General features: G+C 31.3%; 1 protein-coding gene across 1 annotated transcript in view; it reads left to right on the forward strand.

The window, feature by feature from the left end:
• LOC142324891 (uncharacterized) overlaps positions 1-16,527 on the forward strand; it is a 92,171-nt gene that overhangs the window by 21,925 nt on the left and 53,719 nt on the right. Inside the window, exons 5-9 of the mRNA XM_075365992.1 lie at positions 1,774-1,959; positions 3,812-3,925; positions 8,700-8,897; positions 9,762-9,935; positions 15,897-16,235. Of these exons, the coding sequence (XP_075222107.1) occupies positions 1,774-1,959; positions 3,812-3,925; positions 8,700-8,897; positions 9,762-9,935; positions 15,897-16,235 (1,011 nt within the window). The remainder of the gene's footprint in view (positions 1-1,773; positions 1,960-3,811; positions 3,926-8,699; positions 8,898-9,761; positions 9,936-15,896; positions 16,236-16,527) is intronic.

Raw genomic sequence — 16,527 nt, forward strand, 5'->3', positions numbered from 1 at the left:
GCATGAGAAAACTTTTATAATGTAATGTTCAAGTAAGGCTCTAGATTTCATCTTTCACACTTTCCTGTTTGTTTTTCACTTTAATGAAAATTTGACAGTGGATGAAGAAATATTTGATTTTCATGTGATGGTTCAGTTCTATATTTATAAAATAATATAACCTGGATAAATAAAGGGTAAAAATCTATGTTGCTTGTGGTACTGGACATTCTCTTCATTTGAAGTGTACTGGTAAACATAAAGATAGTTCCATTATATCTGTATTTGAGAAATTGCTTTCTCTTTATCTTGACAAAGGTCACACTGTATTTATGGACAGATTTTACAGTTCATCTACTTTGTATAGCTTCTTGTGGCAAATGAAAACAAAGGGTTTAGCGACTTGAAAGTTATATAAAAGTCATAAAGAGCTTATAAAGTCATAAGAGAGTCATAAAAATCTTTCAAAATGTAATATCGTCTCAAAAAAACTTAAACTAAAAGAATTTAGGTTTATGAGACATGATTACCTCAGTGCAAAGAGGAAAGATAAGATGTATCTTATCACCCTGATGTATCATTAGCACCTAAAATTACTAACAAGTGTTCAGATACATATAAAAGAATATATTTTGAAATCCAAATCTTATATTGTTATTGATTACAGTATAAATAAAACAGGTGTAGACAAAAACAGATATTCCCCTTTTCTATATTACGTTTTAACAAATGAATTATTTATTATTACCTTTTACAAATGAAATGGTGGAAGAAGTTTTTTCATTTTTTGTGGTTGCTATTTAAAATTCTTTCCTTGTATATTATGAATCATGACCATTACATTTGATAAAAAAGTAATTTAGATAAGTTTATTGAGTCGGTTGGAAGTGAATTTTGTAATAAATTGAATTTGTTTAAGAAGCAATTCCTAGAGCGTATCCTTCAAACAGACTAACTGGGTGTTATTCCCAGACAGAATTCCTCCCACAGAAAAAAGCTCGCCCTACAAGGGTTTGTAAGATTTGTTTTGAAAAAAGTAAAGCAGCTATTAAGAAAGCAGAAAGTCAAAAACCAGGTTGGTGTCCTGACCATTCTGTTTTCCAGAATGTTTCAAAGCTTTATCATGCTAGTGCCAAATACATATTAAAAACAAAATAAATAAAACCATTCCATTAATAATTTATTTTGTATAACTTTCGTTTCCAAGATAATAATAAAATTATTTGAGTGTTAGTTTAGATTTTGTGTTTCTAGTGACTTAGATAGGATAATAACTTTTAACTATATTCATGTTTTAAATTGTGCAATTTTAATGCCACTGCAATGAACTAGAATCTTGTTGTAATTTAAACATAATTTTTTTTTATGTATTAACATTTCATCACATTAGCAATGAATACTGCATCTTTAGGGATGTATAGATTAAATAAACCTCATGATTTACTCTTTAAAATTATATATAATTCTTGTACATTCATTGCAATGTTATTTTAAGATGATTCATCTTGTTGAATAAAAAATGAGGTATAAGTTATCCTCAGGCAGCTGGGTTTTCTAATGTTGGGTGAAAGCCCAACCATATCTATATATGGTTGGGCTTTCTAAGTATTGATTTTTTTTTTATAAGTAATTTAGAAAATAAAAATGTTATGGATTATTGTCAGTGGTTATTAAAAAGTGTTATGGGTTATTGTCAGTGGTTGTATTGGATTATTATAACTTAATCATGTTATACAAAATCATGTTATTGTTAAAAATTCCTTATCTAATCAATTATTTATATGTATGTTTCAGAAGAAAGATATTAAAAGAGTGTGGAATATGCACAATGTTATATTTAAAATGAATGTTCAGGGCAATGCGTTTGAACAGTTAAGTGGTAAATTGTTACAAACTGTAGAATCATCTGCTTATTTATCTTGTAAAGAAGGACAGCAATTTATCTCCTTTCTTTTAAGATTTGATCCTAAATTTACGAAGGTAATTTTTCTATTTCTTAAATTGTTAAATACTTTATTAAAATTAGACCTTCACTGAACTGATGGGGATCTAGCTAAATGGTTTCCTGTTTATATTTGATTTACCATCGTACATTTTATTTTTTGTATTTCAGCTATATAGTATTTCCTTGCTGCCTTAATAAGATTTCTGTTGTTATTCCTCTAGAAAAGTTCAGCACTTAATTTACAAAATTACATTAATATTGACACTGGGCAAGCTGGCCAACTTTCTCAATCCACTCTGATTTGAGGCAGTTCCTCTGTGGGTAGATTTTCTCTTTTCTCTTCCCTTACTTTATTAATTTTCCTGGAACAGGGGCCATGGAAATTGAGTCAGGACCCTAATTCTATCTGTATCCTCATGCTGACACCTTTTAGCTGGCAGGATAACAGGTTCTTTACCAAAGTTATTGGTGTAACAATCTTGTTTGCTTGTGAAATTGTCGAAGAGCTTTATTATCTATCTGTTATTTGACGAGATAAAGTCAGACCCCTTAGTCCTTATCAGTCAATAGGATTACAGTTATGATATCTGTACTTCAGGTATATTATCTACTTAAAGCCTGAAGTTGCTGGTTAGGCAGAAAGCTATTTATTTATTTAATTTAAATAAAGGGACAAGAAAACAAAGTCATAAAAAACATAGTATAAGTAAATAACAAAATTATCTTTCATAACTTAAAGTTGCTTTTGATAAGTTTTTAATAGTACTTAATCTAGTATTATAAATGTCTAGCCAGTGTGTGATTATTACATTGTAAAGGTAGCCTAGAAATAAGTTTATTTGCTATGAGAATTGATTGAAACATAAAAATATTAAAAAGTTATGCCTAATCAATCTAGATGATACATGAAAGTCAAAAAGTTACAATAAATTAGGATAGTCAAAATAACTATTTAAAATTTTATATGTAAATGTTAAATCCTTGTCAGAGATGATTCAATACTTGGTATTTTTAACAAATTCAAAATATAAGTATTGTTATCATCAGTAAAGTGCATAGGATCACCAATTTTATAGGCTGCATATCTATAGATTTTACTTTGTATGTCTAATTATTTTAATTGCAAGGCAGTAAAACATTGTCAGACTATAGAGCTATAAGTTAGTATCAAATATATAAAAGAATAATGTAAAGTTCTGTAAGAGTTTAATATTTCTAAAATTTTTAGAACATCTCTTAATAATATTTACCCTTTTTTTTTTAGTAAGCTATGCAGAACATTTAAGGCAATCTTGCACAGTGCTGTCTCAGTCACAGCAAAATTCCAAATTTGTGGATGTTAAAACTCTTTAAATGTGTATCCTACCTTTTATTGTCAAAGTAATTAGAAAAGAAAGCAAAACAAGAAAAGGATTAAGAGTAACACCAGAATTTTGAGTTTCTGGTAATGGACACTAAAATGGTTGTAGGTGGTATGTTCTTATTTTTTATTATTTCTTCCCTTGTTGCTTTATTTTCCATCATCTACCAACTACAATTTTTTTCTTTTCTGTCAAGATAGGTAGTAGGTTTTAGACCGTCTTTCATTTACCTTTCAGTGCTTCAATTTTCATATTTCAGTTTTTTAAATTCACATTTTGAAAGTTTTTTTCTCCTTTTTTCCGATTTTCATAGGTGTTCCTAAGTCAAATCTTTAAATTGAGCATTCTGAGTATGAATTCCATTTTTATATTTTTTATTCATTTTCTGTAGGAAATCTTAATTTTTTCTTTATAAATTATAGGTATTTTTTGATAATATTTTATGTGTTACAAATACACATTGCATTTGTAATGTGGAAAGTGCAGTTTGTTTTACATTTATTTATGTACATATTTATTATTTCAGCAAGTACATGAAGCGATTAAATTCTTTCTACCTGATGCTAGTAAAGCACATGCAACTGCATTTGGTAAAATATATTATAGTGCATGGTTAAATGCCAATGAGGAACAGAGACAGGTATGATATTTTTATTATGTTGTTTTCATCTATTTGGTAAAATATGTTTTAAAACGCTATATTAACTTTTTTCTGATTTAAATACCCCTAAGGCAACCAGTCTGGCAATTAAGCATCACTCGATCACCTCAGGGTGTCGTGGCAGCAGCCTGCCCTCCCTGTCTAGTTCCCTGTTGAGGCATCCCACCAGAATCTCCCTAGTATCATCAGGATATGCCAACTTCCTCTTCTGGATTGCTAGCCCATCCCTCAGCTGGAGAGATATCCTTCCCATTCCTAACCTACGAAGTACCAGGTGTGTTTTGCACATCTGGTGTTTACCCTTCACGACCTGTCCTCGCACCTTGAGGGCTCCCCATACCATCATTAGGTAGCTCCAAATCCCCACTCTTGCATGTGGTTAGACCAGAACATCCTAAGCATGGGGGCTACATCCCTAGCCCTAGATGTCACCACGCTTTGTCCCAGGCTTCATTATTTTAGTAGATCCCCTCACCACACGACTACACCCCAAACACTGTACTCTGACTCCTTCTTCGTCAGGATTACAGCACCCATTCCCGCAACTATTTTCCATTGTTCAGCACTATGTATTGTTCAGCACATTGTTCGTAGCATGTAGGCTATTGCTTCCTCCACCGTGATCCGTCCAAGGCCCGCTTGTGCCTTGATCTCATCCCATCTCGGGCACTCATAAAATGTGTGCACCGTAGTATCCACTAGTCCACAATAGATACAATTAAAACCTGTAGAGCTGGCAGACGTAGTAATCAACATCCCATGCTTCCTCCCCAGCCACTCCTGAAGTAGGAGGGCTGCAGAATCAGGCTGTGCGGCATTCCCTCATAGATACATCAACTGTAGAGCCCTCAAGTCAAACTGGTGGGACACCCGCCAGGACTCTCGCAGCCTCCCCTGACACCATTCTGAATGCTGCAATGATTTTGATCGTGGCTCTTCTCTGAAGCAAGGCCAGTCTTCCTTCATTAACAGCCTCGTTTCATGATTCTTGATCCCTTCTTGGTACCCATCAGGTCAAGGTTGATATGGCCTCTTCTACCCTTGCAGCGACCTCAGCTATATGTTTGCTGTACCGGCCAGACCTTTCCAACCATGCAGCCCCAAGCACTTCACTTGCAGTGACTCTTATCCAGAAGTTTTATATATAAATAGGTAGGTCAGAACTTTTTATTTTAATGAATAACACTATTACTAACTAAGTTTTAGATTTTTTTTTAACCACACGCAACTGGTAATCACTTAGAAGATGCTACCTTGATCGGCCCTGAGTGACGTGGCTGTGGAATAACCCACTCTAGTGCATACAGCTAAAACTGCTGCTCTGCCCATCAGGGTCTCTCCTGGTTCATTGAGACATCATGACAACTGTGTTCAGTTGCCCCGATGCCTCTTTTCAGAAGGGTTGCCCTTCCCGACCCTATATCTTATTCAGAGTTCGGGTATGCACCCTACACCTACCCCCTCCGAATCGTGCGCCCACCTCACATACCTTGAGGGTCCTTAATGCATCATCAGAATGCCCCAATCCAACCACTCTTGTATGTGGATGGACTAAAAACGCCCTCAGCAATGTGGCTACCTCCCTAATCTCTGCACATCATGGAACACAACATGGAAATTAATTGTTGAATTATTTTAGTTTACATGTGAATATTTTATGTTGCTAGTGTGCTACTGTTTAGTATGATTAGGCACATTCATTTTTCATTTTTTCTTTTTTTTTTATAAATTATGTCATTACTATAGTTTATTTTAAAAGTGATTAATAATAATAAAATAGATAATTTAGAAAAGTACAATGTGAACATAAATTATTTATATTTAGCATATTTAAGGGGTTTATAAAAAATGAAAAAAGCATTCTAGTAGCATTGATTTTTCCAAACATTAATGTAGATACTAGAGTTAATGATCTGGAACGAACACGTTGGCAAAATGTAAGACAGGGGGATCGTTAGTTGAACAATGGCTATCGTGCAGGTGAAAGCAGTGTATGTACTATGGTTTCATGAACGTGGATTTGTTATTACTGTTTGTAAACATTTTTGTTTAAATAAAGTCTATTAAACATTGGTATCAGCAGTTTAAGGATACAGGAAGTGTAGTAAGTGCAGAGGAAGTGTAAGTGTAGCACCCAACAAAGGTGCTGGCAGATCTTCTGTCTCTGAGGAAGTTGTGGATTGAGTAAGAGAAACTTTTCAGTGAAGCTCAAGTAAATCAACTTGTGCAAGTTTTGAACTGGAAGTACTGCAGTTGACTATGTGAAGATTCTATACAAGTGCCTGTAACTTCAGTTGGTGTATGCAATTGAAGATAATGACAAACCATGCCGTGAACATTCTTGATAAACAGAACGAAGATAATGTGTTAAGAAAAAGTAATAATCTTCTCTGACAAAGCTACCTTCCATGTTTTTGGTTGCATTAACCAACATATTTGTTGGAATTGGGTACGATAACTGTCATGACATTTGACAAACAATGTTATACCAGAATGTTGTTGTTTGGTGTGCGTTGACTGCTTATGAAGTGTTCAAACAATTCTTTTTTGCTGAAACAATACTAGTATAAGTGTGGTGGTGGTGGCGCACCATCACACTGGGGTTTACATGAACAATTTCCTCAATGTTGGTTTGGTCATTATGGTCCAATTCCCTGGCCACCTCGATCTCCTGATGTTACACCATTCAATTTATTTCTTTAGGGGTTTATCAAAGGCAGAGTGTATGCAACAAAGGCTGTCAGCATCAGTGAACAAAAAGAAGAATCAAAAGTATAATTAATGAAAACTACAGATATTCTTTGTAATGTGTAGGTGAAATTGAATATCGTTCAGATATGCATCACTTTAGGTGTTAATCTGTAACTTGTTTAAAGTTGTAAACAAAACTGTTAGAAATGCCCTGTTCAACAACAAAACATGCATATAAATATTTACTGTTTTATACTGTTCTGTTAACAGAACAGTACACATTCTGTAGCAGTACACATACTGTAACTATTTACTGTTATTTATTAAAGAATTTGTGAGATGTTTCCAAGATGTGTTATTCTTTGGAAAATAAATGAATATATATTTATATACGAGGTGTGTTCAAAAAGTAATGAGAATTTTGAAATTTTGCAGGTTGTATTAGTCCAATTCTCAGGATTTTTTTGTTATTGTATTGTTAAACATGTCTAAAAAGTATCTGTACATTTTTATTCACATTGAATGTTTAATCTGTTGTCAGCTGTCAAAAAGGTAACACATGTTTTGGTATGGTCGGTGATTTCTTATTTGCATAAATAGTGGATCAGAGAATTTGTATTACGTTTTGCTATAAGAGTGGAATAAAGTGTAGCAGTGCTTTAAAAATGTTAAATATTGCTTTGTGAGTCTGCTATGAGTAAAGCAAGGCTTTACGAGTGGTATAAGCGTTTCCAAGAAGGTTGTGAAGATGTTGAAGATGATGAGCGCCCTGGACCCCAGCATATCATCAACTGATGAAAGTGTGGAAAATAGTCGCTGATGATGTTGGGATATCAATTGGCTCATGCCATGTTATTTATTTTTGGATGTTTTGGGTTTCAATGTGTGACAGTAAAAGTTGTTCCAAAATTGTTGAATTTCGAACAAAAACAGCGGTGAATGGAAGTTGCTCAGGAGTCGCTAAATGAAGTCAACAACAATGCAGAACTACTGAAACATGTCATAACAGGTGATGAAACATGGGTTTACGGATATGATGTCAAAACAAAGGCTCAGTTCCAGTGGAGACATTCTGGATCACCAAGACCGAAAAAAGCTCAAGTACGGTCGAATGTGAAGGTTATGCTCACTGTGTTCTTTGATTTTAATGGCATAGTGCATCATGAGTTCTTGCCACAAGATCAAACGATCAATAAGGAGTATTACCTACAAGTTCAATGCCGTTTGCATGAAGCAATCAGAAGAAAACGCCCGGATTTGTGGCGAAACAATTCATGGCTTTTGCACAATGATAATGCACTTGCTCACACTTCATTGGTTGTTTGTCAATTTTTAGCCAAAAACAACACTGTATACAGACATGGGCCTGTGTGACTTCTTTCTATTTCCAAAAATAAAGAGAACCTTAAAGGGCCGTCATTTTACAAGCACTGATGAGATTAAAAGCGAAGAGCTGAAAGAGCTAAACACACTATTCCAAAGATTGAGTTCCAGAAGTGTTTCAGGGATTGGAAAAAGTGCTGGCATAAGTGTATAATATCTAATGAGGACTATTTTGAAGGGGATAACATTAATGTAGCTGAATAAATAAAATTCTTTTCAAAAAAACAAAAATTCTCGTTACTTTTTGAACATGCCTCGTATGTTATTTATTAGTGTGCTTGTATGTTTTTTTATCTTTTATAAATCGTAGATGTGTTGATTTGTTTACTCAGAGAATGTGGGGCTCAGTAGAAATCTCGAAAAGACCCTTTTTGACTTTTTTACTTTTGGTTATTACTTTGTTTAGACTATTTATGGAATAATCTAGAGAAAGATAATTTCAAGAAGTTGTTCTATTTAAGACAGGATCTCTTGAAAAAAGAAATAAAAGGGCTTGTTCTCTTATACCAAGATCGGTGGTGAGATTGTGTTCAGTATCAGCAAGGGAAATTTGATATGAACTTGGAAATCTGAACAATTTACTGAAAGTGTTTTTCTAAAGAAGATTTCTTCTGTGGAATAAAAATATTTCTATTGAATAAAGATTAATTTATATTTTACTTCTTTTTTTTTGTTTCAGACAATTGAAAAATATTGCATTCAAGATCTTATGAGCCGCATATTTGTTCTTCGTCGTTCAGTGGGCTTCTTGGATATGTCACGATTAGGCAAAAATGTACTTTCTATCCTATCATTTTTACATGAAAGTAGAAGACAAATTCATCTGAGTAAAGTTATTACAGAGTTATACACTCCTTTAATTTGGAGACATATAAGAGTAAGAATAATATTAATTCTCTTCTTCATTTCTTACTGTTTTGTGCTATTTTTGTAACCTCAAAATACAACACCCTTATTATATCTATATTTTATCAAGATACTTCATTTTTATTTTAACCCATCTATTTTTAAAGCATTCTCCTGCAACACCACGTTTCAAATTCCTCTGTTCCTTTCTTTTTGGGTTTTCTCTCTATTTTTCACCATCATAATGTGTGAACATTCCCACTCAGTATTTTTAAGAATATTTTACCACTTCTTAGATCCACATTTGATACTAGCAGGCTTCATTTCTGTGTTGAAATCCTATTTGCTTTGTGTCAGTTTCCCCTTCTTTCACTTAACTATCCAATCTTTGTAAGTCTTCTTCTTAAGTAACAAAATTCCACAACTTCAGACATATTATGTTCTTCTAGTAGTATTTAGTTCCTCATTATCTTTTTGGTCACATTTTTATTTCTTTGTTTTATACTTTTCATTTAGTAATAAACTTATGTCATCAAAGCTTCTACCTTGCTTCTGATTCTAACCTAAGAACAGTCCCATCAGCAAGTCACAAAATTTGTATCCTTTCTTCTTGGATGGTTATTCAACTCAGATTTTTTTCTTCAATGCCTGTACTTTTGTAATGAAGACAGACTTTATCATCCTCAATTTCTTTTTGAGTCATAATTGGTCTTTATCATCTATTTTTATTATGTTACATGATTTCTTGTACAGATTGTACAAGACTTCCACTTCTTTCACCTACAATCACATATTCCGTTTTTTCAGCTATATTGTTATATAATTTTTATATTTCAATTAATATTCTATAATTTTTACTTAAAAATATCATTTTCAAATTCTTCTAATGTTTCAGAGCGGGAATAACATAGTGCGATGTAATGCTGTTGAAGTCTTTTTGGATGTTTATCCTCTAGAGCAACCAGGTGCAGGACGTGCTGAACAAGCTAATTTATTACAGAGGCAGCATAATGAAATGGCTGATCTTCTTACAGATAGTTGTCACTGTGTTCGTATAATTGCTGTACAGGTGAATTTTTCTGGATGTTTATTATTTTGTTATTTTTATTTTACTTCTCTATAATAGTACTTAATAGTACTATCTTTAATAATATAATAGTTTTCATCTTTCATGTGAAATTTTTTTTTTGTTAGGTGTTAATTTTTATACATTATACAGTATTTAAAAAAATCAACTCTTATAGTAAGTAAATGAATGATATAATTTTGCATGTGAGCAAATAAATTATTTCAGTGTTTTTGGAGGATCTCATATGATGCTAAAAAAATATAAAGGTGTCATAATTTATGAATACAAAAAGAAATTTTAGTGATAATTAAATTATTTTATTTTAAATTTTCTCTTAAATCTTAGTGAAAGTTGGTTGCTTTTATGCAGATATAAATACTAAATAGTGGATACTTATGTACTTGGGTGTTTGGGTTCAATTTACCACACGTCCTGGGAATGGTTGCCTGGTCTGTACAAGACTACACCTCATTTACAAGTCATACATATCCTCATCTGATTGGGCTGTGGCAGGGTTGCTTATTGTTCATTAGTTGAACAGATTGTAACATACACATTAGGAAAATAATTAGAGTAAAATCACACTAATTTGGACCCCAGTGATCTGGACCGATCCTCTCTTATCAGATCTTTATGGGTCATAAAGAAGATTCTGAAAAAACACATTTGAAGGAAAAAGTGTGTAGATTGTTTAAGATGATAAGATTGCGCAGCCCAAAAGTACTTTTCAAATTTAAAACAAAAATATTCGTCATTTTTTCAATTTAGATTTTACTGTAATACATACTGTACGTAGGATGTAATGTTTGAAGTTTTTTTTTTACGAAGCTTTTGTTTTATGTTTTCTAAGTTTAATGTTCATTGTGATTTGTGTTACTCAATTGAAGATCCATAAGAGTAGATTTAATATTTTGTTTCTAGCCCAGATTTTCACATCAATCCAAATCTAAGTTAACCTAACAAAATCGCATCAAACCTAACCAACTACTAGCATTTTACAGGCAAAACTATGATCTTTCCAAGCATCATTTTCTCACTTATGATTCTTTAATGTATCTAAATGTGATGGGGATTACCCAATCTTTTGCAATGGTCTAATTCTTGGAATTCCTTGCACTCTTTCACATGCGATCATTTTGAGGTTCGGTGTCCAGTGCAGTTGTCGATGATGTCAGTTGTTAATGTTTCTAATTAGGTAGTGAAGATCTTTACATTCGAAAATATTTCATGTAAAGCAACAAAATACAGTAAATTTATCGATCAAATAGATTCTGCATCAATAGTTGTAGTTTTGTTATAATGTATTTTATTATAACACACTATAGCCTGTCTACAGGGAATTCCCTAACATTATATACAGCCGTTAATCATTCATTAAATGGAATAATAATTAGTTGTTTTATATATATTGGTTTATTTATGCGATAAAAAAAATTAATTTTTTTTTATATGAATAAAATTTAAGATAATATTATTCTGCATTTGATGTTTTATCACATTACTGGTTAATGGTGAATAAGCGACTACATTCTTTTATATTAATAAGTAATATGCTGTTGTGTTGGGCTTGAAATTTTCTTAGTTTCAATTCTTATTTTCAAATCAATAATGCCTATTTTTATAGATTCATTTTGCTGTCAACAGTCAACATGTAGATAATTGCTTTTGTAGTCTGGAAATATGTACGGCAACTTGGCAAATTTATAGTATGATTTTTGAAAATCTGTAAACATTCTATACATCAACATCTGTCTCCTGTGTAAATCTAGATGTGGATATGAGAATGAATTTATGAACACTTTAATATTTTTCACGTTAAAAGAATCAAATTTTGATATATCTTTAACAGTGTTATTTTGCCTATCAGTTTGAAAACAGACAGTAACATAACAGAGTTTGTCTAACATTGATGATGTTTTTACATTCTATGTTAAAAATGTTGTTTGAGGAACGGCTTCATAGTCTTGAAGTTCCCAATTACTAAAAGCACACCTTTATTTTTATCTCTCAACTTAACCAATTCCAGTTGATATCAGACACCACATTTAAATACGGTACAATCCATATTACATCTGTTATTTCTAATTTAGATTTATGATCTGAAACTGTAGCAGATCACGTTTATATCAGTAGTACATCTAACACTTCATTTTGTCTATTGTTTATGATTCTTTTTTGTAGTCTTCAGCAAAACCCATCAACATTGATAAAGGTATGCACAAACTAAAATTACCGTCATCATCCATATAAATTTTTTTATTATTTTTTATCCAATTGGCATCTTCAGCCATTGAAGTGGAAGACTAAGTCATTGAAATTGCATTTTTCATAATCATTATTATGCCTACTTAACAGTGCTGGCTGGCTACTTGTTTGTTTATATGGTATGCAATATTGTTCAATAGAAATGCACCTGCAAAATTTACCAATTCTGTGTTGTTGATTTTTTCCAGTTTTGGCCTACAAATTTCCCACTAATATACAAAAAAATATTGCCGGGAACATTATACACATTCGGTTGATTTATAGCGATTCTAATTATTGTACCCGGTTTACTTGAACCCGGAAGTTACTTATATTCAGAAAATGTTCATAGTATTGTTTATTAACGATTCGTCTCGATGTTTATATTTTTCAACAATTAAATGATTCATTATAGAATCTATATTAAGAAAAATGAATTTTCAATTTCAGTATTGTATTGTTTTTAGCCACGGGTAGATTTTATTTTTTCATCAATGATTTCAAGTCCTAGAGATTTTAATTTTTTAATGCTTTCTTCACTCAGTTGTAACGTTTTTTGACAAAATTGGCATTTTGCAATTCGTCATCTTCGATAAACCTTTGTAATGTAAGCCACTGTTTAAGGTGAAGAAAAAGAAAGTAATCGCAGGGAGCTAAGGCAGGGTTAAAGGGTAGATGATTGAAGATTTTTCAACAAAATTTTTTTACCTGTCTCACTGTCTGATTTGCCATGTGTAGCTGAGGATTATTCAAAAACAAAATCCTGTGGTATAGCATCCCATATTGTTTTTTTTTTAGCTCTTCTAAGATTTTTTAATATTTTGTAATATGTATCAGCATTCATAGTATAGTTCCACAATTATTAAACACATTTTTTGTTCAAAAAAAAAAACTAGGCATGAGGTTCTTTACTGAGTGTTCTTGTTTGAACTTTTTCGATGTAGGAGAATTAATCAGCATCCATCAGACTGCCACCATCGCATCAACTGCTGCTCCACTGGAGGTTAAATTCCACTGTTCGTGGAGATAATCCACTGTTACTGGAAGTTTCATCTCTAGTAACAGTGTGATCAAACAATCACCTTCAGTTAGATCATAATGTCACAAAAATTCATGCACTTTCAGACCTTTTCGTTGTTGGTTAACATTTTTGGCACCCATCAAGCACATAATTTTTTATAGCCCAAATTTTTAGTCAACATTTTCATTTTTGTCCTGAAGACAATTGAAAATTCTGTAAGATAATTGTAACACTGTGTAGTGCTGGTTTTCTAAGAGTCTTTTGTCAGTTTTTCAATCAAATCATCCTCTATCACTGATGGCCAACTGGTACATTCATCATGAATGTTCATTTACTCTTCTCAAAATGAATGGCATATTTTAGCATCACTCATAATATTCGGTCTATAAATGTTATGAATTTGCCTGTGAATTTCAGCTGCAGAATTGGTTTTTATAATCAAGTATTCTCTTGTTTCACACTTGAGATCACAAATTGAAGTATTCATATATTGATGAATACAAACAGCTGACAACAAAATTATTGTTGCTAATAGCTGACTTCTGATTGAAATAAGTGAGCTATGCAACCATATGTTTGCATCACATATATAGGCAGCAAATTCAAAGTGGAAGTCTATACCTGTAATTTGTAAGTAAATTTTAAAAACAAATTTACTGTGCAAAAATAGATGTGCTCTTCAATTCTAACAGTTAAAAAAATTGTGATTTATGTTCAATTATTCTATATAGTATGGCCACTTATTGACCACAAAATGCCAGGAGATTAGAAGGTTTTGAAAAAAGGGAAGCATCATATGCAAGCTAAGTTCTCTTTTTCAACACTACTTCATTCCCATTGTGCATGTAGAGCGTCATTTGTTTTAAGTTATATGTTAAATAAAAATAAACACATTTTTAAAAAAGCTTTGATGAATTTCAAAGCTAAAATTTAAACTTATTTAATTAAAATTTAAACTAAAAAGAAAAATTCTGACTTCAGTTTTATTTTATATGCATAAAATGTTAACATTTAGTGTATTAATCATTTTTATACTATTTGAAACAACAAAAAATTTGCTGTAATAGGTTATTTTAAAATGCTGATTACTTTGTCTTGAAATTTATAATATATTTTCAATTGTTCATGCTTATTGTTTGTTTTCAGTAGAAGTCAGTTTTCATGGAGTTTTTGAGTCCTTTTTTGTGCACCTTTAATCCTAATATTGGGGGGAAATATTAAAATAAAAAAAAGTAGGAAAACTTTAACAGCACAGTTTGATTCAGGAGTTGTGTAGCAGATATGAATATATATGAATGAAATATTTTGCTTATAAACCATTCAGTCTTGAATTTATTGGTTGTAAGCAAACTACATTATTATTACTAGTATTATAAAATGAATAGACTACTTTTCTTTTTGTTTTTATTTATTTGTTGATTATACAAATTTAATTTTAAATTGATTATGAGAAAACAAAGCAATTATGTTTTAGAAGGGATTGATTGTATTTTATAAATGTGTCTATTGCTTTTATAAGTAATCCAAGAGCATTAATTATAATTATCAAGTAAATTGTATAATAAATATTGTGAAAGAAATAAAAACATTATTTTTATTTAGCATAAAATAACTGTGGTTTATTTCTTTTATTGGCAGAGGTGGTAATGCATATCAAATTCTTTTTTCAACACACTATACATTGTGTTTCTTTCTTGTTTGAAACATCATGCAGCTGATTTCAGTACTTCCATAAAATAGACTTAATAATAGAAATATCTCATTATTTGTGAATCTACTAGTCATTAATCGTTATGGTACAAAACTGAAATATATGTTATTGTATTTATGTTTATAATTATAATATTTTTCCTATTTTGGTTCATTTTGTTAATTTTTAAATAATCTGTGTTATGTTATTAAACATTTCTTTGTTTTTCTTCTTTGTCGGGATATTGAATCATCTGATTGTATAGTTTGATGATGGTTGCTTGTGTTTGCTTCCTCAGCATGCTTGTTGAGTGTGATACATGTGGATTTAAAGCCATACTCTTAATCGACAGATTTGTACCTTTATATACTACCAAAGAAGTAATAGTATAACTTGAATTAGATTTTGTAATAGAGTAATTCTACTGGACAGGTTATAGGATCCAAAGATTTATAAAGCATTATACAAACAATGGTGTTTAGTTGCGAGTAAAACTGATAACATCAATAATCATGGGTATCAATCTTTAAATTGTAAACAGTATATCGCTACTATTATAAACTAACTGATTGTAAACTGTTCTGTTATTATGAACCTTTGCATTGTAAATCCATTGCTTATGGGTAGTAATTGCTCTCTCAGGACATCACTATGACTCTTTCTTTGTGTTGGAACTGCTGTTATTCTGCTAGGTGTTATACTTCTTATTTGACAACAGTTTTTAAAACAAAACAAGTATTTTTTAATAATGTAACTTAATCAAAGAGGTTAAAAAAATTTCTGAAATTGCGGAAATTCTTAGTGATCTAAATGTAATTATTGTATAAAATGAGTTTGAAAAACTTTTTTTTTTTGTAGGAGAGAATTGGATTTTAAAAGTTCATGCCTTATAAATGAGTGAGGTGCATAAATGATTTTGTTTTTATCTTCTTTTGCTTCACACTGTGTCTTCTTTATTTAATTTGATATATTGCAGATTGAGAAGTCATTTTATTTATTGTTACAGGGAATTTGTAATTGTTTTAAAAATTATTGGGAAACATTTCCTCCAGAAAGTATTCAAACTTTAATGGAAACTATGGTAAAGGAAATGATTTATGATGGTTCATGTGCTGATGTACGTAAAGCAGTTTATCAAGGATTTTCTGTAATGTTAAAAAATCCAAATTCAGCTGCATATCTTGCTAAAGTTTTACCAAGTTTGCAGAACCACATTCATGATGAAAATGAAAAGGTTCGACGTGCTTTTGTTGAAATGCTTATTCAAATAAAAGAATTACCTGAGTCTTTTCCTTTGAGGTATTGGAAAATTGTACCAGCTGAACATTTAGCTGAACGATTAGCAGTAAGTTTGTAATTTTATTTATTTATTTTTTAGTATTTTAATTAAATTCAAATAATCCATTTAATATTCCTTTTATACATTCATTTAATAATCCATTTAGTTAAGATAGTGCCGTTTCATATGGCTTGCAAATCTACCATTACCATTAAAAATAAAAATATGTCACTTTAGTCTGTTTTTTTAATTTGTTTGTAAAAAGTATAATTCACAGTATTATTGACAGTTAGATTCATTAATGAAATAATGAATAAACTATAATGTTAAATTATAATTTTATATATATATTTATTTA

The sequence above is a fragment of the Lycorma delicatula genome, chromosome 5 (assembly GCF_047948215.1).
Source record: "Lycorma delicatula isolate Av1 chromosome 5, ASM4794821v1, whole genome shotgun sequence".
Classification (NCBI taxonomy): domain Eukaryota; kingdom Metazoa; phylum Arthropoda; class Insecta; order Hemiptera; family Fulgoridae; genus Lycorma; species Lycorma delicatula.